We start from the raw sequence: 24,169 nt of genomic DNA, 5'->3' as shown, positions 1-24,169 counted from the left end.
CTGACCTTTTTGAAAAGGTCAGGGCTAGAGTTTGACTTGAGTTGAGAGTTTTGGTCCCAAGGCTCATGTTTAAAGCTGCTGGAGTTGCACACAACTAAAAGTACATGTACTACATCGGGGGAAGATGTAGGGGGGAAATGTTATCTCGGTATACTGGCGTTGTAAATCTTATCCTATGATAGAAGTCCTCACCCTACAGTGTACAGTTTGTATGTACTGCTCTAATACCGTAACATAATTCACCATTCCTGAGACTACCAAAGCCTACTGTATGCCAGAATACCATGGCTTTTCAGCATGTGGCAGATTTTGGTTTAACTGGGATACAGTAATACATGAATTATCAGAGAGAGTCGCTCTACCGTCTTTGAAAGGATGTTTCACAAACTCCACCATGGTGGATTGATTTAAATCAAGGCAATTTAATTAATGATTTAAATAAACTGTTTTAATCAACTTTCCATTTGTACTTCAGTTATTTTTTAAAGAAAGGTGCATTCTCATTTGTCAATATAGCTATTTTAAAGCAATTATAGAGCTTAATATATTTAGATACTTATTAACTGTACATCTAAATGTTTTAGAAAATGGTGAATGATATACTGCTTATTTACTAGATAATTAATATTTTGCTCATGATTTGTGTCAAACTATATTAGGATGATAATTGGAATTTAGTTAAACATAAACAGTATATAACATATATTTTTAGTAATCAAAACAATCTTAAATGTTTTGGTTACATAAATTTCAATGTTTTTCCATGAGCTGGAGAATAATTTTGCATGGTGGATGGAGTCATATTCATAATTTGAGAACTGAGCTAATCAGAGCTCATGTCGGGAAAAGCTATAAAATAGGAGTCTGAGACCACCCTGATGGGCTCAGTGGATGATCCTGGTGAGATACATGATAGTGTATCCTGGAATCAGAGGCTGGATCCCGATGCCTTTGGTGACTTTGCCAGTCTCTTACACCCAGAAGCACAGCCTTTGGGTCCTCCATTGTATCAAGCCCTTAACACAGTTCATGACCTATTGTGCCATATTTATAAAACTTGATCTCAAAACTTACTAACTCTTTCTTTATATAAAAAAGCAAACTTTAACTTGAAGTTTTTGATAAGAGGCTCATGGATTCAACATATTTATTTTTCGTTAAATGTTTTAAGAGGTGACAATATGTTTAGGCCTTAACATATTTTGAATTGAATTCAGTTTTAATTTTAAATACATTTTTCTTTTTAGAAATAACCTATTATAATTTACATTACAAAATAAAAAATCTGATTTAAATACAAAAAATCAATCAATTCTCATGCACCCTGAACTCAGCAGAGGGAAGTAAAAAACAAAAGAAAACTGTGACCAACTCTGTACCTACATATCTAAATGAAATGCTCATTCTAATTTTGCCATCGTCTGTAAACTACTAATGACCTTTGGTATTAAACAGATCTTCTTCTTTTTTTGTTTCAGTGTGTAAAGATCCACCTTACAAAGTTGAAGAATCTGGGTATGCTGGTTTCATTTTGCCAATTGAGGTTTACTTCAAAAACAAGGTATGTAATCTGATACTGTTTCACTTTCTGCAAAAAAAATTAATATGCAAATTATTTGATAGTTTGCATTTTAATTCACAAATCACAAAAAACTTGTTAAATACCATCATAAAAACTTACTACAAGCTCTAAAAATTATGGCTAATTTGAATGACAGAATAGGGTTAGCACAGTGATTTGTGAAGATTGCTCTGTGAAATTAGGATTACCTGAGAGAAACTGAGAAGGATAACTAGCCTTTGTCAGAAATTGACCGGTTTTTTAGGAAGTTTTTAAAATGGTACTTGAGCTTAAAAAAAGAAGCCGATTTTGATGCTTTTTTTACAATGGTCCCATTGTTCTAATTAATATTACCAATTTGTGTCATTAGTTTACTTTTTGATCTTCAAAGGGAACCTTTTTATACCATATCCCCTCTGGAAAATTTTTTTAGTGTAATGTGAATATTGATACTTTTGAACTCAACATTACCAGGGGGCACAGTTAAAAATAGAGTTTTTGCCATTCCACAAAGATTTCAGTATTGTGGTTTCTCCCAGTATAATTTCAGATAGATACTTTGTTTTCTGCAGGTATTTAAGGTAGTTAACATTAAGATTTTAATTAAATACATGAAAGGGACCCTATAACTAATAACTTTTCAGATAAACAAGAATAGGATGGGGGTGGGGGGGGTTGGAATGGAGAGGAAGAATCAAAGTTCCATAGCTTCTTGAATTTAGTGTAAAGTATCACAGTATTTCAAGTTGCATACGTATGACCGTTCAATGTGGTTTGGTGGAGCTGCTGTTGTAAATGAAACACACAAACAGTATTTGTAGCTTATCTTGTAATACCAAATTCACCAAAATGTAGTTTGACATACTGGCTTGAAACAGAAACACGCATTTATATATTTTGGGTACATCTCTATGTTTTTAGAATTTTAAATAAGACTAGTGCACTAAAAAAACCCTTGCGTAGCCAAAGTATTCATTGAAACCTGCTCACTTAAAATGTGGTTTAGATAAGTGCAATGCTTTTAAGTAGGCACTACAATGTTCTGTTCTTTTCCATGGAAAGTTCTGCAAAGTTACAGTACGTGATTTTTTCTGCTCATCCTATTTTAGGATTTGCTCAGGTATCTTTTAGGTTGTTGCTTTTGAATAGTAGGTGTTGAATGATAAGATTTGCAATGTTCCCTGTATCAATCTGTGGAGTGTAGGGCTTACTCTGCCTCACCTGATAGTAGAGAAAGAAATAGAATTGATTTAGTGAATTAACTGTCTTTTTGGTGCATTTTTGTGCATTTGTCTCCTTTAGGGAGCAGCTTGGTTCATTCCAGGATATCTGACTTTATTATAGAAAAGCAGTTCATTTTCTGGGTCTTTAAGCCCCATCCGTTCAGAGTTCAGCCCAAAACCGGGGACTCAAAGTCAGAAGACAGTGATTCATTGAAGCATCTCTACAGAGGCTTCCCGCCCGACATTTCTTTTTTTGTTTTCCACCCAGACTTTTGGCTGCCTTTGCTGAATATGGAGGCCTTCAAGTCATGGGAGCTCTCCAGCAGGAATTGTGGCATGTACTGAAATCAAGGACAAGGCTCCAATGATTACAACTCACCTCACTCTCAAGCAACATTTGGAATTGGGAATTTGCAAACGTCCCTCACCCCCGTTTTGGTGCCATGGAAATCAAGAAGCAGCAGTTGGACTGTGGGTCAGCCAGTTCTTCGCACAGATGCAGCATCAAAACCCTTCCTGGAGTCAATAGCACACAAAGGGAAAAAGACACAAAAATAGGGCCAGCTCTAATTCGTGAAGGTCTCTTCATCCAAAATATTACCTTCTCCTGGCTCAGCTACTCTTCCTCCCCCAAGCTGCTTCACAGGGATTCCAGTACAGAGAAAGAGGGGATAGATTGGAGGAGGAAGAGGAGACAGATGATCATCACTCATTCAAGGTAGACAACTTTTCCATTTCTGATTCCGAAGGTGTCCAAGGTATATGTAGACAAGAAAGGGGTGCAGGAAGCCATCTGCTCTGGACCTTGGACTCTAAGAATTACAGTATTCCTGTTCCTGAGACTAAAAAGGAATTGGTAGAAAATCCAATATGCTCTTCCCTCTGACAGAAAACATATTCAAAGCTTTAAGGAATCGCAGGAATGCAGAGAAGCGTATGGCATATTCAGCTGCAATGAGGGTGCAGTAAACAGCAATTGAGAAATGTACAGTAGTCCCTTAAAAAGTGCTTTTAGATCCAAGGTTTAACTACATTGAAAAATGAACTTTCATTTTTAAAAAGGGTATATGAGCCAACTAGAGGAGTTAAAATGAGTTTCAGTGTATTCTACCCTCCTGTCAGGGCTGCCATTAAATAATGGCTGTAGCTTTTAGGGATGCTTCTTACAGTAAATTTCTGCCTTGAAGTGACAAGCTTTGGTCATCAAATGTTCAGCAAAATTCTTTGAAGACTCCAGTTTGTTCACTTCTTCAATTTGGGCTTATATAGCACACCTGCAGGTACCAACTGAATGGCCAGGGGAATGGTGTGGCTCTGTCCAAATAGTTTGGGGAATAATTTACATAATTTTTCCCAGGAAACCATATATTAGCCTTTCTATGTCTTCATCCGTGGTACATTTCAATATGGTCAATCAAGCTACTGGTTCATCTAAAGGGGACTGCTCTCCTCTGTCTGTCTTCAAAAACAAGCTACTGCAGGCTGCTTATCCCAGTTCCTTTTCCTGGGTCACTGCTTCAAGTTCAGAGATAAAGCAGCTTTGAGGACTTAACCTGACTTTGTTTAAAATCTTTGTTTTGAATATTTTTTTTACTGTAATTAAGATTTTCAAGCTTCCTGCTGTCCACATCCTTTGAATCCTGAGGAGTCAAAAGTAAATACTTTTTCAATATGATTTAAGCACCCGAAGTGTGCTTGCCACCGAACGAGACCGAAATACAGCACTCCCTCTGAGTAGCTTATGATCAAAAAGACATGCTGGATGTATGCTGAAACTGTGTTATACTTGGGAGAGCTAAGGACTCTCTTATAAATCTGACAGCTTATATTTCTCTTACTAGTTCTCTGTCTTATGTGACCATTGTTTGGCAACTTGTGTTGTACAACTGGCAGGCATAGCGAGTTGAGTGATGTCCATTGTTGTCTTCTCTTAAGACTTGCTCTTGTGGAGCAGTTGCCCCATTTGCGGCTTCCAAGAGAGAAATATACAAGGATAGTTGTAAATCTACAACATGCTTAATTGATGCCTTGTCCTGGTATTACAAATTGGAGTCTAGTCATTGATATTAGTAACCTTATTGGTGGAGGAGCTTTCCAAGTGATAAAGCATTGGTGATTCCATGTCATGTGTGACTTTACCCCCCTTTTACTCCCTATATTGGTACAGGGAACATGGGAAAAAGCTATATGTCATTACTACCTGAACATATCATTCCTTACTACAGTAGCAAGAGCAAGATATTTTATTTTGTGGTGGAATGTTTGGAAATCTAGTTGATTAGTCTGGATCCTGAGTGATGAGGTCACATCAGTAGTGACAAGGAACAAAATGAGCAGAGATATTACACAGGAGTATGTAGGCTGTCACAGTTTTATTGCTGTTAATTTTTTTTTTTTTTTTTACTGCTTATGAAGAAGAATCCACTCCAGGTTACTACAGAGGATCTTACATAAATATTAACTGTTGCTGCAAGCTTTATGCCACTAGTTTTAATATAAAAGAACAGTACAAATGTCGTAACATTCATTTTAATTAACACCTTTTTTATATAACTCTTTTACGTAGCACTTGTTTTCAAGCTAATTATTTGTGGTGGTAGATTTTTCTATTTGGTTATTTTCAACCCTCAGGAAGAACCGAAGAAAGTCCGCTTTGACTATGACTTATTCCTGCACCTTGAAGGCCACCCACCTGTAAACCACCTCCGCTGCGAAAAGCTCACATTCAACAACCCAACCGAAGAATTCAGAAAAAAGTTGCTGAAGGCTGGAGGGGTGAGTCCCACGCCCATGCTGAAAGTCATCACATTAAAGAACTTGCTACTTATTGCTGGTGCACTGAGTGTAATAAAAGTTGCTTTGAGAGTAAAATTAAGTGGCATATGTGAGTGATTAGTTTATTGCCTATTGTTTGAGGTGGAACAAGTAAGCAGACTTTTTTTGACTGACTGACTGACCTAGGCCAAAGTACACTATTAGTTAATGGTGTCTTTCGCTGTCTTTAAGGTTAAAGTCTTCACATTTATTTCTGCAAAGGCAATAAGGAAATTAAGTTAATGAATGAAACTGCTTTATGTGGGCCTCTGAAGTTGAAATGCAGGATACAAACTGTGGTGAGATCAAGTAACACAAAGTTAAACTTTGTTTAAAAAATTGTGATTATAGTGTTTGGAAAATTAAGTGGACCAAGTGCAGAAATGATATGTAAGGCAGCATGAATTAGACTCCCTTACCCTCAGACTGCTTTATATCTACTTATACCTTCTCTTCTGATTTGTAAGAGAAACAAAGTTGGTGTAAGTTACACAGAAGGAGCCAGAAGACAATGTATGAAGTTGTAAGTTACACCAACTTAGGGTTTGTCTATGACCCTGCAGGTAAGACTTGGAGGGTGTGAAATGCAGCATCTGCTAGCATGCTGTACTGGAACTCCCTTGTGTGGAAGCTGCAGGTGCTAACTGAAAGGTACCTAGTTAGAGGACTACATTAACCCAAACAGCATCATCCACATGGGGGAGTTACAGCGCAGCATGCTGGTATGTGCCATAGTCCAAATTGTGGGACTATGTAGAAGTAGCTTTAGACTTCTTTCCATGTCGGTTGAATGGGTGTTAGTAGGCTTAAGACAGTCTGTTGGTGTGAGAGGGACAAACTTACATCACATGTATGAATGTTAACATCTTCAGAGGAAAGTGCCTCACTGTTTTGGTGTGTGTTTATATGAGGGAGAGGTTTATGTTTATACATTGAGTAGTCATAAGTAAATAAAAGGATTATTCTTATTTGGCTTATGTAGGGGGTCTTCGAAAAAAGAACAGGTCTTGTACAAATGTATACAGTCTCAAAAAGAAAGGGATGGATCAATGGATAAAAACGGTTTGTGACAGTAACTAGAACTAGTTAGAAAGCAAGTAGTCATGGTCTGAAGCTGAAGACAGGACTAGTTTGATAAGTATTTCAGGTAAAATGCCTTAGCTTAATAGGATCTTTGAAAATAAAACATGAAGTTTAAGTGGTGTGCATAAATTGGACGAGGGAGCTAGATATGCTTCTGGAGAAGAGAATAAGTCTGTTGCTATAGTAGCCCTGTGTGGATATAGAAAGATGAGCTACATTTAACTTGCATTTACTAGAATTAGAAGGGAAGCCCTGGATGGGCTTATTTCTGGCTTTTTAAAATGTGCTTACAGATAAAAGACCAAACAATATTTGAAAAGTCCCTTTTATAATACTTAGCTTATTGTATATCAGTCCAGGCTTCACTGGAAAAGTTAGTCATAGAATCATAGAAAATCAGGGTTGGAAGGAACCTCAGGAGGTCATCTAGTCCAACCCCCTAAGTCCTGCTATTGTAGGGTAACCTGAATGTACACTTCCTAATAGTTTTAGTGTTTTTTTTAAAAAAAACAACCCACAGATCGTGTTGACTATCTTGCTACTATTTATTTGTTTTTCAGCTGGACAAGAAGTGTCTAACAACTTAGATTTGATTATAAATGACTTAACTTTGTGCAGTGCCGCATTTATCCCTCTTTTTCTGTATACATCATTATCTGTTTATTGTGCATCATTTTCTCTTGCTATTTGGAGAAGACAAACCAACCATCATTGTCTTTTCTCTCTAACCTCCCTCATTACCGGCAGCGAACAAGTTACCTGTATCTGAGGCTACTAGTCTTTCGTACTTCCCTCTGTTAATTATCTCTTTGCTGGTGGTCTATATCTAATCAATTCAGAACAGAAAATGCAATAAGGTCTTGTCCATTCAGTAGTTAAATTACACCTGAAGGACTCATTGACCTCCAGTACTGGAGGATCCATTTTATTTTTTACTAATTTAATTCTCCCTACTCTTCGGGACTGAGGTAGGAACACTGAAAATCTGCCCCTCTCCTCCACCCTGAAAAGTGACTGAATAGACCAACTGACTGAATCTGGGGTGTAGCACTGCTAACGCAAGTAATACACTTCAGATCAAGATGAGCATTTTCAGGGCAATTAATTTAGGAGTGCTTTCACCATCATTCCCCTTATGTGGAAGCCCAAACCATGAATAGTCCTGCATGTGCTTCTCGCAAGTCAAATGAAGCTGCTTCAGGAAATCTAAACTGGAGGCCTAGTGATTTATGTCTCTAGTTGGCAACATTTAAGACAAAGTAGAGTTATTCTCCTTCAAGATGAGTGGTGCGCTTTAAATGTAAAATACGGTGTTTTCTTTTTCGAAGTAAAAGATGGACTCAAAAAACTCTCCCAAATTGAGAACCTTTTGATTAGTTTTTTTTTTTAATAGTTGTATGGAGAATGTTTATTTTCTTTCCAAAACTCAAGTCCTGCATTTGTGTCCTGTGTGCAAATAGGATGGGAAATATATTACTACAGTACATCCACTTTCCTGAAAATTATACTGTTCTTCCTTTTATGGTCCTCTTGATTCTGAACGATTACTGTTCAAATCCCATTTTGGAATATTCCCTTCCAAATGATAAGCTTGACTCCAAATGCTCATCTTCTCTCTAGGGAGGAGGTGGGGTCAGGGAGAGAGAGGAGTTAGACTGTATCTTCCCTACATCGTAAAGATGAAGGGCAGGCTGTGTTGTAGGCACTATCCTAGTACACATGCTTTGAAAATAAATTGAGGCTTTTTCTTTAGACATGAGAAACAAACACAGAGGAGAACTATTTGCATTTGCCAAGCCTGTTTTCAGACAGTGGGAAAATACTGGACTCCACCAAGAAGACCAACCTGGAATAACTTGAAGTCATGCCATATTTCAATAACCGCAGTCTCCTGCCTAACACTGCATTTAGTGTCATCAAAGTTGAAGCACAAAATGTGTCCTAAATCACCATAAGTTAGAGGATCCTAAGATTCAGCTGATTCCCTTTCCATTCTGAGAATTATTTTCTCCATTATCACGAAAAAGATAAGGTGTAATTTGGCCTTGCAACTGATATTTCTCTAATCAAGAAATTTAAGGAGAACATTTGTTCCAAACAATTGTACAAAGGTCATGTCCAATTTACAAGTCTTTTCTCAAAGCTTGGTTTCTGCAGGAGGACATTTTCTACACAGAAATCCCTTCAGAAATAACTTTGTCCATCTCCATCTTCCAATTTGATTTAAATTAATCTCTGGATTTTCGAATCTATATGGAGGGGGAATGGATCTGCAGGAGCAGGTTTTAACATATCCTTGCATGAATATTCACAATTTCTGGTGGCATGCAGTCCATCTCTTTCTTTAAAGATGCTGTCCCAGATCAAGTAGCATTTCTCGCAGAACCAGGAATTAGCTATGAAAAAGTCAACCTGAAACTTTGTCCTTGTTTTTTCTTAAGTAGAGTACAGTAATGATGTGGCAGGATTGATTGGCAGGGAGCAGTGGCAACCAGTTGGTCTTGCCTTATATACATAAGCAATGTGCCTCATCAACCTGACTGTAGATCAAATCCCAGAGGACAAAAAAACAGTTTCCATTGAAGAAAACTCCTCTTGTATTTGAATGAAAACTCTGACGTGGACCTCTTTCTGACCCAAAGCCAATAGTTGTGACAACAGTAAGTATAACCCTACCTCCTAGAGACCTCTCACTCTAGACAGAGAACAATTATCTGGGTGCAAAGTTTGGCTCACTTTTCCCTTCATTCTGTGGGTAAAGAAGGTTCATTTGATTCCAGTCCACTGTTTATTTTCTGTCAAAAATACCATTTTTAACACAAAGATTAGAAGTGGTATCTCATATGTTTAAGTCAGTAGCAAGAAGTTAATTTGGAGGACTCTAACTGATAGGTAACAGTTAAATTGGATTTTTGCCTCGGACGTACCACCTGTTTCAATGACATTGCAAACAACTGCCTTGTGAGTTTTGTAGGAAAACACAGGAAAAATATTTTCAGTTCATGTTAAGACAGCAATATAATACAGCCCTGTCTGCCATCTATACAAAAATGAATGTTTGTACGGTTTGCAATTGTGTAATTAATACTCTTGACTTTTTGGAAAGGGACTCCAAATCCATCAGTTCTTCCCTTAACTACAGTATACAGACAGCCCTTGGAGATCAGCCATCATAACTTACAAAAACAGTCCAATTTATAACATTTTAGGAGAATTATTACAAATATGTGTGGTTACTAATGATGTGGTTTGAGGTTTTAGATCAAGAGGTTGCAAGGAGTAGGTTGCTGTTAATCAGTGCAGCAAATAACTCTCTTGGAAACAGATGCTTTTCTTTTTGTCTGTGCTGACTCTGAACTAATTTCAGAAGTGCAAGTTGCTCCTATGGCAAAAACCTCTGTCCCCATACCCATGGATAGACAGCTGGTCTTCTAATGAGTAGAAGGAAGAAATAAAAATGTGCATCTTGGGGAGTGGTACTTTAAACAAGGGACCTGTACGTTGTCAGAAAAGTGACCTTTCTTAAAGACGTCATCGTTAAAGTTCAGCGTTTGCCAATATTCATCATATACTTATCACTTAGTGCTATCTGAGATTACAATCGGTCCCTATATTTTGAACAAGTCGTGGTTGACAGATGTTTCTTAATTGCTTCTACTGCATTAAGTATATATTCTGAATCTCCTGTAAATCTACTGTAATGAAAACCAAGCTTTTTTCCCTTGTGATTCTCATGTACTAGTTGGGGAAGCTGGAGCCTCTCCAGGACCAACGTTAGGTATAGTGTTCCTTTAGCCAAAGGATTATCTTTAATCTTTTGCTCTGCATGATTTAAGTCATTGAATTGAGTTTATTTAAACTATATGATTAGCATTTGCTTTAGCGTCCAACACATAGCTTAGAAGATCCGAGAGCTTTAATTCCCCTTTACAGGAATGGTGGTTGAATGTTGGGGCACATTTTTTTTTCTTGTTCATTTTAGTTCATATCAAGTCTGTCTCAGTACTTCTGACCTTAAGTTATCTTAACTGTTGAAAATATGAGCTTATTGGGTCTAGGGTGGAGTTTTAAAAGGGTTGATCCTTGTTCAACTTTGCTTTCATTGACTTTGGTGGGAGAAAAGTTAGGCCAACACTGAGTGCTTTTCAAAATCCCACCTTTAGAGTTTAACTTTTTAGGGTATTTCAAAATAAACCAAGTTAAATATCAGTGCTGTCTCTTTTGAAATTTGAGGCACCGATCGGGTTTTGGTTCCTTCACTTCAGAAGCAATGCATTCTCATTGTGCTGCAAAGCCAGCACCTGATCCATAAACAAAAAAATGAAAGGAAAAACGTAGGGTATGTTTTCACTTCAGGGATTACCCAGGTTTGGCTAGCTGGGGTGGAGCTTCACCACTGCAAACTCCTACCCATGCTAGACCCATGTAGCTGCGTCCACACTAATGTACTTTAACCAGAGTGCTGAGCTGGTCTTTCAATGGGCTATCACATGGGTCTTAGCACTACACTAAGCTGCACTGCTCTATGAATTCATTCTTATTGTATTATGGGAGAACTTGTCTGTCCTCCTTGAGCCTCTGTGCAGAACTGCTCTTAACTCACCAGCTCAGTAAATTTAACCATCGGTGGCAAAGCATGGATCCTACTCTGGATGATGAACTGTTCCAGCTGTTAATGCAAGTCACATTTCAAGCAAAGGAAAAAGAAGGCAGGTGCAAGACATGAAATATGACGGAGGGCACTTCTGCAGTCCCTTGTCACCTTGAAAAGGTGATGGCATGCCTTGCTAAGGAGATCACGCAGGCTACATGCATACGTGGAGCAGTTAGAGACAGCTGATGGCGATAATAGCTATGAAATCCCCCTGTGTTGACCAGCAGTTCTAGAGCGGGACCACAAGCAAAGCATGGTGGGGCTACATCATCATGCAGTCCTGGGATGAGCAGCAGTGGGCCTAGAACTTTGGCATGAGGAAAGTGACCTTTGTGGAGCTGTGTGAGGAGCTTGCCCTGGCCTATCCACACCAGGACATGCAGGTGAGAGACCCGACTAGTCCAGAAGTAGGTTGCTATTACTATCTGGAAGCTGGCTACTCCATATTGCTACAGATCAGTGGTTAGTCGGTTTCGAGTTCTCTAATCAACTGTCAGTACTGTGGTGATAGAGGTTTGCAAGGTAATTTATTGCAGTGGTTTGCCTATGGGTAGTGAAGACTTAGTGTCCCTGACATAATTTTGGTCTTTGAGAGAATGGACTTCCTGAACTATACTGGAGCCATCAATGGCACTTGTGCCTGTAGTCTGCTCCTACTTCCCCAATGGTGCACGTGAATATGTAAACTGGAATGGATACTACTCACTCATTATGCAGCCCTTGGTCAACCACAGAAACTGGTTCATAAACACTTATGTGGGATTCATGGGCAAGATACGTGATGCCAGCATATTTTGGAGATCAGTTGGTTTCAAACTGGGATAAACTGGGACTTTATTCCCACGCAGTAATGTGGATATCAGTGGGGTGTCTGGGACCAATGTAGTTGGTTTTTGGAAGACCCAGCCTGTCCTCCGTTGGTTTGGCTTATGAGCTCCACCCTGGTGTGAGAGGACATGGAAGAAGAAAGATAATTAAATACTGAGCAGTTGCAGGATGATGGTAGACTGCATTTGGTGACTGAGGACAAGATGGTGCTGCCTGCAAAATTGTTAAGATGCCAGTGTATATAATGCCTTTCACTGTGGGCGTGCTGTGCACTGCACAACATAATTGTAAGGAGGAGAGGGAGAATATTCACCAGGGAGTGCGTTGATTGTGCTTGTTTATGGACCCAGAAGAGAAGTGCATCTCTGTTAACTGAGGCTTGGATCCAGGATGGCAAGGTATTTAAGGGATGGGCCCACAAGACACATCTTTGCTTTGCAGGAAGAATGATCATAATAGTGAGGTGAGTAGAGCACTGATGCACTGTTTCACCAGTTTTACAATCAATTGTATGTGGCATTAATCTGAAACTTCATTAAAAGCTTTGCTTTTAAATTACCATCTCTATATTGTTTGCTAAGCACTCGTATATCAAGGCCTTTAGCTGCAGAAATAATTTATTAGCAGTTAGCAGCATGGGTAGCCCAAGTGCCCCAGTGTAAATAGACAAGATAAAATTAACAATTTCTTTTTAAAAATTAATGTCACGTATAGAAGAATGGAAATGCCCATGTGCTGCATTCTTGTTGTTGTTCTCTTGTTGATGCACGGGGCAGAACTGGTAATCTGCCCACATATGCTTCTATCCAGGAACTGCATTGAATGGTTCATTTTCACATCCAGAATTGGGCATCATTCAGTGCAGGATAGGGTAGCAGAGAGGAGAGGTCACTGGGACAGGGACTGGTATCAAGGCTGGCATTTTTTTGCTGCCTGCTGGCCATCATGGCTAACAGCCACTCCATCATCTACCTATGTTGCTGCTGTTCTTCCTGCTGCAGCTGCATTCCTGTTCCTTCATGGCAACATAATCTGCTTCCATCTTCTCCCTATCCAGCATCCTCTCAGCTGTAGCCAGGAGGAGGTCCTACTCTAGGAGCTGGTCCAAACTGCTGGCAAAGACCTTGTGTATCTCCTCTAGCAGCTCATCTCTCACCTTTTTTCTTTTTCCCCAGAGGGTCTTGCACCAGTCACTGACAGTCAGTGGCATCCTGGGGGTGGGAGAATGGGTGGGTGCCCTGTCTCAGCTGGGTTAGATGGCTCTATAAAGCAATAACACACAACAGTATTTTTCTGTCCAGTGGGGAGTGAGAGGGGAGAGAACATTTCTCCTTTAATTTTCTGCATCACAACAGTGGGAACAATTGCCGGTTTTATTTTGATGTAGGCTCAATTTCTCTACATTTCTCTGCACTAATACTGCCGTGACCTGATTATATAGTTATTTTAAAAAAAACAGAACACCTCAAAAACCTGTAATTGGCATTTGTGGGGGTTGAGTGTGGAGGGGGAACAGGCCAAGAACCTTGTGGTCTTAACATTGTTCAGGCAGTGGTGGCATTAGAAGATGTCACCTTGCTGGAAATTAAAGATTGGAAGAGGGAACACCTATTCCAGGCCTCTTCTGTGCCATGGAGATCTTTCATCATCTGGTGGCTGATGTGGAGGTTAATTCCTGGAGGAGTCTAGTGATCTATAAAAATGGTAATGGCAAGTGTTCTCTGCCGAGAAACCTCACTGACCATTTTGAGTTTCTTTTTATTTATGGCAAGTTCTTCTGCATTATACCCCTAGATCAGATTAAAATTTGGGCATATATAAACAGGAGCTGAACTAGGAGGCAGCTCTAGAATCACAGGTGTACTTGTCTACCCCCTGGCCTTTCCACATCCTGCCCATCTACTGGTGATAGCCCTCCATTGACTCTGTAGTACTGAGAGACTTTGCAAGCAATCTGGAGTTAATACCATTCCAGGTCATGCAATGTTCTTAATATCTACCCTGCCTCTGAAAATGCTTTAATGATAGCGTCCGTGTGAGAAAAAGAACCCAGCAAAATACATATGCTTTTGCTGCCTGCGTTCCTGCCTTTGTGGGCATTGCTCTGCTTATGCTAATAGTGACTGCTTTGCATGCATGCAGCAGCGGGTACTGCAGGAAATCATGTTTGTTTTTAATTTTTATCCCCCCTGCTTGGAGTCCATCTTTGATTTCACGTGGCTTGATGGGTGAGGAGTGGGGAAAGGAAAGGAAGGGGGATCAGGTCAAATGGAGCTTCTTCCACCTTCAACTGAAGCCTGGCAGGCAAAGCCCGATCCACGGCACGTAATATCATTAATGAGGTTGGTCTACCCCGATGCGCACGCATACCAACCAAGCCTTTCTTTAAGATATCCTGGGAGTATGGCTCAAGAAAGTTCTCCATGTGCTCCAGTGCAGTTGACTTCATGGGGCTCAGCATATACTCTATGTTCTCTGCCCCTGGTTCCTGCTGTAGCTGCTCCTTTTATCTCCTCTTCCTAATCCAGGAGCATGTTCAGCAGGAAAGTGGGATGAGTGCTGTCAGCAGTGCCGAGAACCTCATCAAACTCTTCGTAGAACAGGCAAGTTTAAGGCAATTTGCTGGTTGTGGAGTTGTGATCCTGGACCTTCTTATATGCAGTCTTCAAAGTTTTGATGTTTCTCCCTGCATTGAGAGGCCTTCCACTGAATTTCTTCTGCTGTCAAATTCTTGGAGATTTCCTCTTAGAACAGCTGATCTTGGTTACATCTCCCCAAATCATGGGTCTTCGTGATCTCACACCAGAGGTTCATCAGAACCTTGGTGTCAGCATCTGGGCAGCTGGCAGCACATTGGAAAGAGGATTTCTCAGACTGTGTGAGAATGCTGTGAAAGCACAGCAGAAATGTAGTAGGCCTGCATGGGGTTTAAAGGCTGATTTCACCATATAAACTTGTAGGTGAGTTCCAGTGCAAAAGAGGGGAGTAGGTAGAGGGCAAGAAATACGACCCAGGTGGAATGGTGGGAAGGCAGTGAAGGAGTGTCAGCACTCCTTGATTAGTCTGTATCCTCACTGCGAAGTAAGCAGATTGCCAGCCCAGGTTGAGGCAAAACCCTATATCAAGCCTATATTCTCAGCTATATATGTTAGTGCAGGCTTAAAGTACCCTCAAGCCTGGGACAAAGGCTGTACTGTGTGAACGTTGGGGAGCCAGGGACAACATTCATGCTACAGCCTGAGCTAACTCAGCAGTGAAGACATACCCTAAATGGCTATGGGATTTCAAGGTGTTTTCAAAAGGAAGTGGTCATAAATGTTCAGCATAGTGGTTTTCCCCACTAAGTAAAGGGCACCATATTTTAAGTAGCCCTTCAGCTGAACCCTAGCCCTGTCTCCTTGCTTAATTTAAGCTTCAAGGAAATATGCTAAGTTTCAAAAGAAAGTGTTCACAACCTAAACTTTTTCTTAAAGTTATGTCTTAGCTAGCAAGACTAATGTTATAGAAGGGGACTCGGAGGATGAAAATGATGGTAGAGGTTTGGTTTTGTTTTGTTTTAAACTCTGGGTCTGAGGAGGACAAGTGGCCTGAGGATCAGAAAATTCCTCTTCTCACATTAATTGAATGGGCAGATAGGGAAATGTTTTTTATTTTAGTAGCCAAGAAATGAAGTGTACATTGGAGACTTATTTTGCTACTGTCAGGTTTACAGAGCCTAAGTAGAAGCTTGAGCTGTATTTGGCCTACTGCACGCATTGTCCACCCACTGAGCAGAATTCTGCCACTGTTCATGGTGGTTAATAATGAAATAACATGCTTTGGAGTATAGGTATTAAATTGACCTCACGGTGCTCACATTTAGGAAAATCTACATTTTACTTGCGAAATCAATATTGGATTTGCTCAGTTTCTATGTGGAATACTGGAATGTTTCAAGTTACCTTTCTGAACATAACTTTGTGTTTTACAACCAAATCAAACATTAAGCATGGCATTTTCAGAAATGCTCAGCATTGGCTATTTCTGCTCCCACTAAGGGTAATGGAGTCTTACCATTAACTTCAACGGGAGCAGAGCTAGGCCAGCTGTCAGGATAGGATTTTCAAAAGTACTAATTGTATTAAGAAAAAGTGCATGAAAAGCATCATATGGGGTCACAGAGTAAGACGTGGCATTCTATTCCTAATTCTTGTTCTTTTGCTTTTTACCTTTTCTGTTACTGATTGTGAACTTTTTTTAGAAAAAATACTGTTTCACATCAAGCAAGTAGTTGTTGCACGTAACAATTCTCAACTGACTTCTAACTTCTCTCCTGTTGATATTTCCTCATTCTGTCTGAACCTCCACTATGTTCCAATGCCTCTGGAGATGCTGGGCATCACCTTCTGCATTGACTTCCTTTAAATAGTTTTCAGAATGGAGATAAGTGGATAAAACATCAGTGTCAAGAGATGGTGGTTTCCATTCCAATGATAGAGTTCTTTGGCACTGTGTGGGTTTTTTTGTTTTTATATATATTTTTATTTTCAAGCTCTGATGGGTACACTTTCAGTTCTTAGTGCCCACTACCCTCATTCCCTAATAGCCAGCTGTGTCAAGGAGTAGAACACAGTCAAACTCCGTAATAGTGAGTGAGCTCATGCCTACTCATGTCCTCTCGTGAAGATGACCTGATGCTAGCACAAATGAAATTCCCCAGAAAGAAGGATATTTGCTTATAATGTTGTAATGTGAACTTGTAATGAGAACTTGAATTAACCATGCTCTTTGCAAACCTGACCAGCTCCACTGGGTGGTGTATCGTAGAGGCAAAGTGTGTTTTCTGTGCCTTTACTACAGCGCTGAGATATAGGTGCACACAGATTTAATGGAGACTTCTCATCCTTGCATCCAGTCACCTTTTATGGCACCTCCAACCTCCTTCCTTGAATTTTATCTAGCTGAGTTCAGCTGCAAACTTTGGTGAGCTCTGGTTAAAGAATGTCTGTCAGAAGAGCGTAAAAGTCAGCCATTTAAGTTGAGTTGAATTAAATTATTAATTGATCCCACCTGACCACCCAGAATATACCTTCAAGAGAGTGGTTGCTTTGTGAGAGCACCATCTTCTGGCATTGCCCTGGTTTAGGAGCCTGGGATGTTGAACCAGTGTATCGGGGAGTTACTTTGTTACATGTCCTTTGGCTAAACCTGAGCTCCTGTTTTGCCAGGTGGTCGTCTGATTATAGCACTGTGGGGAGTGTGATACAAATTCAGGTAGAAGACAAAATTAACTATAATTGTGCTTTCTTTGTAGTCAGCTGGATAAAGTAATTGGCTATCAGGATATCTGGATAGATTTTTAAAAAAACCTATCAAACATGAGGAATTATCTGTGTGGCTTTGCGATCCTGCATCATACTCAGTTCCTCCATGCCACCCATTTGGGGGATTCTAACAGCAATGCAGAAGGGCACTCAGGGCTCAAAGATGTATCCCAGGTGTACCTACATGGGATAGTTTACCACAGAAAACAAAAACCGTCCTCAAAAGACTGATTAGGGCTTTGCTTCCAAAAGAACTGAAATGTCCTTATAATTCTATGTCATCCTGGTATTCTTGAACTTGTAGCCTGATAAGTTACTACAATTAAGAAATTGTTTATTGGGGTGCAACATGCACTTGTCACAAAAAACAGGCACTTTTCAGGTGGCTATTTAGAGTTAATTAAGAAGATGAAATTGGTGAAGCGCACAAACTTTGATCTTTAGTTAATACAGACAAATGTAATTGAAATTATAGAAAAAATCAGTGTACATAAGTGTAAAAATAATAAGGTAAGTAAAGGGGTTTCCTGCAGGGTTAATACTTACAATGTTACCTTGTGCATACTTATAACCTTGTGGATACCTTTAGAAGCAAAGCTGGAAGAAAAAGTAAGTGGAGATCACCCCAAGACGAGAGCTTTCCACCCAGTTGTTCCATGTAGTTCCCTCCGTGTCCCAGTGACAGGATGGATAACCACATCTTTTCTACGCTTTTTTCCCATTCCACCCATCTATGTTCAGTACCATATTTGTAAGGTTTCAGCCCCAGCCTGGGTGTAGTATTCCAACTAGCCATAGTTAAAGTTCTGACCCTTAACACCTCATTTGCGTCAATTAGTGTCCCAATAGTTTTGATACATCAGTGCAGTTAGCTCCATAGTTGCTTCATTGCAAAAGTACCTTAAGATGCTGCCATATGTTTGGTTGGTTGGTTTACCTATTTATCATACAATGCTTAGCAAATACATTACATGTTACCCAATAATATATACCCTCCAAGATCAGGCCAGATGTCAGTAGTCAGCATGGATGCATCTTGCCTGAGTGACTAGGAAGATGGATTCTCTCCCTTAAAGGATTTTAGAGCCAAGCCACTTAACTCTTTCAGGTACTAAATTTAACCAGCATCAGTTTCATCACCCATATATTTTCCATCATAGTGCTTTATTCAATAGTCAAGACTCCTGAAAGACTGATTCACATTTTATATTGCTTACTGGGATGGCAATAAGTGCAGACCTTTCTGCCTCAAGTAGAATAAACTGATTTCTTTCAAAAGTGTTGAATGTTATAGAGGACATGGAATTGGGGGTACAAATTGGGTTTTAATCCAAACCAAAAGAGACATCAGATCTTTTTCATCAGGTTTACGTGTGAAAAATACTCACTGTAGCAGAATAAACTATTCAGGTTTTTAAAGGGGTTTTTTGTGTGTGTGCAGATTTTTCCATATTGGCCTGGAGGATGGGAATTTTTTAAAATAATCCAGCACCTATAGAGGAAAACAAGATTGCATTTTATATTGGAGATTTTGTAGTATCTCCATTCCCAAAATGATTGCTAATTCCTTACATAGTATTTTATAATATTTGACCAGTACATTAATTTCCCTCTCTCATAACAGATCATGGTAATGTCAGATGGCACATCAGTCCCTTCGGGACAGAGCCTTCATCTCCCCAACCTTCCCAGTAACTACTCCCTGTCTTCTTCTGAAGTGAAGAAGAAATCATCTCATGGGCCAAAGGTGAGACCTGTTTTGATGTGAGAAATTGAGGTGGTAGTGCAAATCTGGAAATCAATTTCTAAAATTTATTCCTTGATGTTGCACAATAACCTAGCAGATGCAATGTTACAGGCACTTCACTGAAGTGATTTTACTGACTTGCTACTTTAAAAGTAGTGCAGAACTCATATGGTTGGGAGAACAATCAATGGTTAAGATATTTACATTGTATATTTCACTTAAAAGAGAACGGTATTGCTTTTTTCTCTTCCCAATATTTGAAAGAACTCTATCTCATCACTGTTGCAAAATATACCACAGAACATTTACTAGCATACTTTCAAATACTGAAACAAATTTATTAAATGTAACAATTTAAATAATTAAAACAAATTTACATGCATCAAAATAAATGGGCGAAGTGCATCTTGTGATGTGATGACCTTGGGGTTTTTGAATTATATTTATTCTTTTACTTGCTGTTTCACAATCGGAGAGCTGTCATCTGTCTCCAGGTCATCAATGTGAATAAGTGAAGCTAATAAACAGTAAAAGTAATACTTTTCCTCCTGTACTAGAAACATGATTATTTCAATGAGCCATCTGAAAAATGTAGATTAACATGTTCAAAGTAGCAGAGAATTTCTTCAGATGACTTAAGTAAATTGGGAATAAACTGCATTTTAGGATTTTTTTCAAACAAACAAAAAACATCCACCTGCTTCATGATGCAATCAATGTATAAGTATCCTCTCTATCCTGGTTGCTTTTCTTTGTTCAGTATTTTATTGTTTTGGGTTTGGGTTTCCTTTGTTGCTTGATGCCGTTTTAAAGCACGCTCTTTGACCTTATTGGCACCTGATTTTGTATGCCATAAGAATACTATTATTGCTTATCACTTTCATACAATGAAAATGTGTACAGTACTGTTCCCTAGGTAAAATGCCAGCACCCATACCTGTGTATCAATAGGCACTGAACCAATGAGTCCCTGACACAGAAATGAAATTGCTAATTGCACATGTTGGTAACATACAAAATAGATTGTAATTAAAAAGGAAACACAGAAGCAAGTGGTCTATCTATTTATTGTGTTTATATGGCCCTCATTACCATAGTATTTGAGCACCTCACTATCTTTAATGTAATTACCCTACAACACCCCTCTAAGGTAGGGAAGTGCTATTATCTCCATTTTACAGAATGGGAACTGTAGCTCAGAGATTTAACTTGCTCCAGTCATACAGGGAGTCAGTGCCAAAGTAGAGAATTGAATCCAGTCTTCCCAAATCCTAGGTTAGAGTCCTAACTACTGGGTTGTCCTTCCTCTTTTTTCTGTATCTGTGTAACCCACACACCTCCTTGGTTGTGGTATTCTGTCCCATCTAATGGCACCGAGACCACTTAAAAAGAGAGAGATAAAATGAGTCTGCTCTACAGCCTTAGCTAACAACCAGTTGCCTTTTTAGCTCATGCAGTAGAGGCTCATGCACCAAGCTCTAGGGGCCCCTGGTTAGATCACACCTGCCAATGACTGGGGTCTGTCAGCGTTACATCTGCATCTTGAGTGCTTCACTGTACAGGATGCTTTTCAATAATTTGTTAAAAGGAAGGGCAGGAAGGCACTTGACAAATGGTAATTGTGAGGTTGTTCTAAAAGAAAGTCATGGAATTAAAGAAAGTCCAGTGTCTTACTACAGAAAATAATTGATTTAGCTGGCAAATATATTCAGGTTTTTGATTCCTCCCAAAGATGTTAAGTCAATATTTTTTAAGGTATCTTCCAGTCCACTATGATCATACTATGAACAGGGCCTTTCTAGTTTTGAACCTCTACAATTTCTTATACAAGGTTCAGTCCACAGTACACAAATATTGATGCTTTGCCTTTTAAAACAACTTTACATGTGGTGATTGTTCAAAAGTGCATTGGCATGTGAAGGTGCATCTGCACAATTGTCTCTTCATGTATGCTGCCTTGTATGTTATATTGTATTGATCTTTGCAATCTGGCTGTAAATGTATCTAGCCATTTTGGTAGATATGGAACAGGTAATTGGGTCTTTGCAATAGAAAAGGCCCGTGTTCACTGACTTGTTGCTTCAGGAGCTCTACCTTACTTATTGCCCCTGCGGATACAGTTACCAGCAGTGAGTTTCTAACCACATGGCAGTGGAATGGTTAGATACAATAGGCGATACAAGATTAGATATAGAGTCATACAGCAATGGAGGTTTCCATTCCATATCTGTGAAACTGTTGTAAAGGAATGACTATGAGTTATCTGATTACTTAATTAGGGCATGTAACAGTAATAGTGTCTGATTTAAATCATTGTTTTAATTTTAGCCATAGGTACCTAGCTATTCCTTTTCTCCTTTGTCAGAGATCCAGAGAGATAAAATATCAATAAATTATCACTATAAACCCTCACTAAGGAGCGTGGCATGCCAGAGCCATGGGGATAGTCCTCTAATTAATCACTTTCTTTTTTGCTCAGTTTTAACTGATGTTTGCTGCAATGTTTAATGGTGGAAAGAGTCATTGTATCAGTACATTGCATTACTTGCCAGTGGGAAGGATAATTCAGCCATCTCCCCTCAGAAACAGCCTTGTCTCCTCCCAGCCTCACATACAACATAGACAGCAGTATTACTCTGTGCTCATGGCAACAGGTACAAATATCAGAAAAAATATGCTCCAAGGCGTTGCCTTATTTAGGCTTATCGCTTGTGTTTGGAGGAATGGACGTGTAATGTAATCGTAGCCCGGTTACTATTAAAATTTTGTGTATTCTTCTATGATAACATGCTGTAAATTGAAATCCACTTCTTTTGGGAATTTTTTAAGCCCCAACTTGTTGAGGAGTAGTATTTACTTAGGGCAAGACCCGCAACTGGTGTAAATTAGAGTTACTTCATCAACTTCAGTGTAGCTTCCTTATCGGTGTGAACAGAGTGTACAAGTGAGCAAATGTAACTTTTTACAGCACTCTCTAAAGTTGCAGTTAAAGATTATTGAATGGCTCTTTTAGTCTATATTTCATGGGTAGGGTTTTCAGGTTTCAGTTTAGATTTGCAGATGTAGGGTACTATTGAAATTGACAATGGGTCTTAACTGTAAATATTTAAACCAAGAAGTCCAAGAATGTTAGCTTCCCACTCACTGACTTCAGACTGTTATACAGTACTCCTAGTTAGGTTTATTCAAGGAAGAATTGCACAGCTCACAGGCAGTACCCTGTGAGTGCAAAGAAAAGAAGAAAAATGGATATTGTTGGCTAAATGTTCACTTGTCCAAAATCAGAAGGGACTAATTGGTAATACAGAACCATCACACTTGGCTTACTCTAACATATTCTTCTGAAATATGGATTCAAAAACATGGGTGTCTGTATCGCCTTACATAATTTAATGTGATAAACATGATGTAGCCAAGGGGTTTTGGTGAAGAAATAAGTTTCTTGTCTTTAACATTCTTTAAGGTGTACGTTTTCAAGGACTCTGGATACTTTGGGAATATATAAATATCCCAAGTGACATGTTAAATCAGGGCTAGTAATAATTATATTACTTAAGTGTGTTGTACTGATTTTTTCATTTATTTTTTTTAAATATGCAAAATATACAGGGACAGTGTCTAGTACTATACAACCACATTTTAATCTATTTTATAATTATCTGATGTGGAGAGTCCTTTGGAATCAGTCTATCAGTCACCGAGTAATGCCATTTACTTTCTAAGAGCAGTAGCCATTAAATTCCTCGCCTACAGAAAAACAGTGTCTTGTGCTCCCCCTGCTGGCTCTTTGACTACAGTGAGCTAACTCCAAAATGTTTTTCTGTTTTTCTGCCATTGCTGGTTACAATACAATCTGCCAGATGGATCAGACCTCGTTGAAAGCTTTAGGAGAAAGAGGGCTGTAATGTCTGTGAAATGAACAATCAGTAGGGGAAAATACTTTTTAGGGAAAAAACTACAAACTGTAGTGAATAAAACAGGGCAGGGGACACTAAAATATTAAGTTTCCCTCCTAAGAAGGAATTGTCTCCCCTCTTACCTTCTTCTGCTGTATGATTTGTTAGCGCATTCTCTCTGCTGTACACCAAAACCTTTCCAAATTGATTGATACTGTGAAGCAAGATTCAAAAATGGAATATTTACATTAAAAGCTCAGTATTACAAAATGGCAGAAGTCATTTTTAACTTGAATTTCTGAAACTAAGCAACTACTCCATCTGACATACATTTGCCTCCCGTGACCCTAAATTCAGGAGGCAAATTTGTGAGGCTAACTCCCTGTTCTTACCTTAATGTTTCCAGATTATTTGGAGACAGCTATGAAATATGAAGTAATGACTTTATTACACCTAGAAATAAAATGTGTGTGTTATGACCACTTGTTTTAATTTCTAGACAAAACATAGAATGCACTAGTTTAGGTTGGCAGTGCCGCTATAGCCAGTTTAATGACTAAATGAACCAAAATTGCTACAGTTGCTAACTATCTTCATCGTATCTGCTACTTGAGTTCTTTGAAACCATTTTCATAGGAAGGCACTTGCCTTCTGGCACTTATTTAACCAAACTGGGAGATTACGTTTTGCAACATGAAGTCCTGATGTGCCTTTGCATGGGAACCAACAGTTGTTTTAGATCCTCCATTTTCCCCATGTCTTTGCTTTATAATCCCAGTGGTAATTAAGTCTCTAGGCGCTTTCTCTTTTATTGACTGCCACAGTCTGTACGTTATGAAAAGTACTTCCTGACTGTATCATGCTCTCCCAAACGTTTCTTTTACAGGTCTGTTACTCCTGCTATATCAAGGGGATTATGTTTCTTGCAGAAATATGTGTACTTCTGTTTAATTTACTTGGGTATTTTAACAAGCATGTAATCTCTATATTAATTATCCTTTTGATGTTTGTCATACAAGATACCAAAGAAAGTATAGAATGATTCACTTGGGTTGTTTCA

General features: G+C 39.1%; 1 protein-coding gene across 3 annotated transcripts in view; it reads left to right on the top strand.

Annotated features, from left to right (window-relative positions):
* Nucleotides 1-24,169, top strand: part of MLLT3 (MLLT3 super elongation complex subunit) — a 229,620-nt gene that overhangs the window by 130,295 nt on the left and 75,156 nt on the right. For 2 of the 3 annotated variants that reach the window (XM_084629214.1, XM_084629215.1), the window contains exons 3-5: nt 1,479-1,561; nt 5,416-5,559; nt 19,091-19,213. In XM_084629214.1, coding sequence (XP_084485340.1) covers nt 1,479-1,561; nt 5,416-5,559; nt 19,091-19,213 — 350 coding nt within the window. The remainder of the gene's footprint in view (nt 1-1,478; nt 1,562-5,415; nt 5,560-19,090; nt 19,214-24,169) is intronic. The other variant, XM_084629216.1, reaches the window with a different exon arrangement.

Source organism: Lepidochelys olivacea (assembly GCF_965140295.1).
Source record: "Lepidochelys olivacea isolate rLepOli2 genome assembly, chromosome: 5".
Taxonomy (NCBI): Eukaryota; Metazoa; Chordata; order Testudines; family Cheloniidae; genus Lepidochelys; species Lepidochelys olivacea.
The sequence above is the reverse complement of the archived record's forward strand: the minus strand, read 5'-3'. Positions and strand labels throughout refer to the sequence as shown.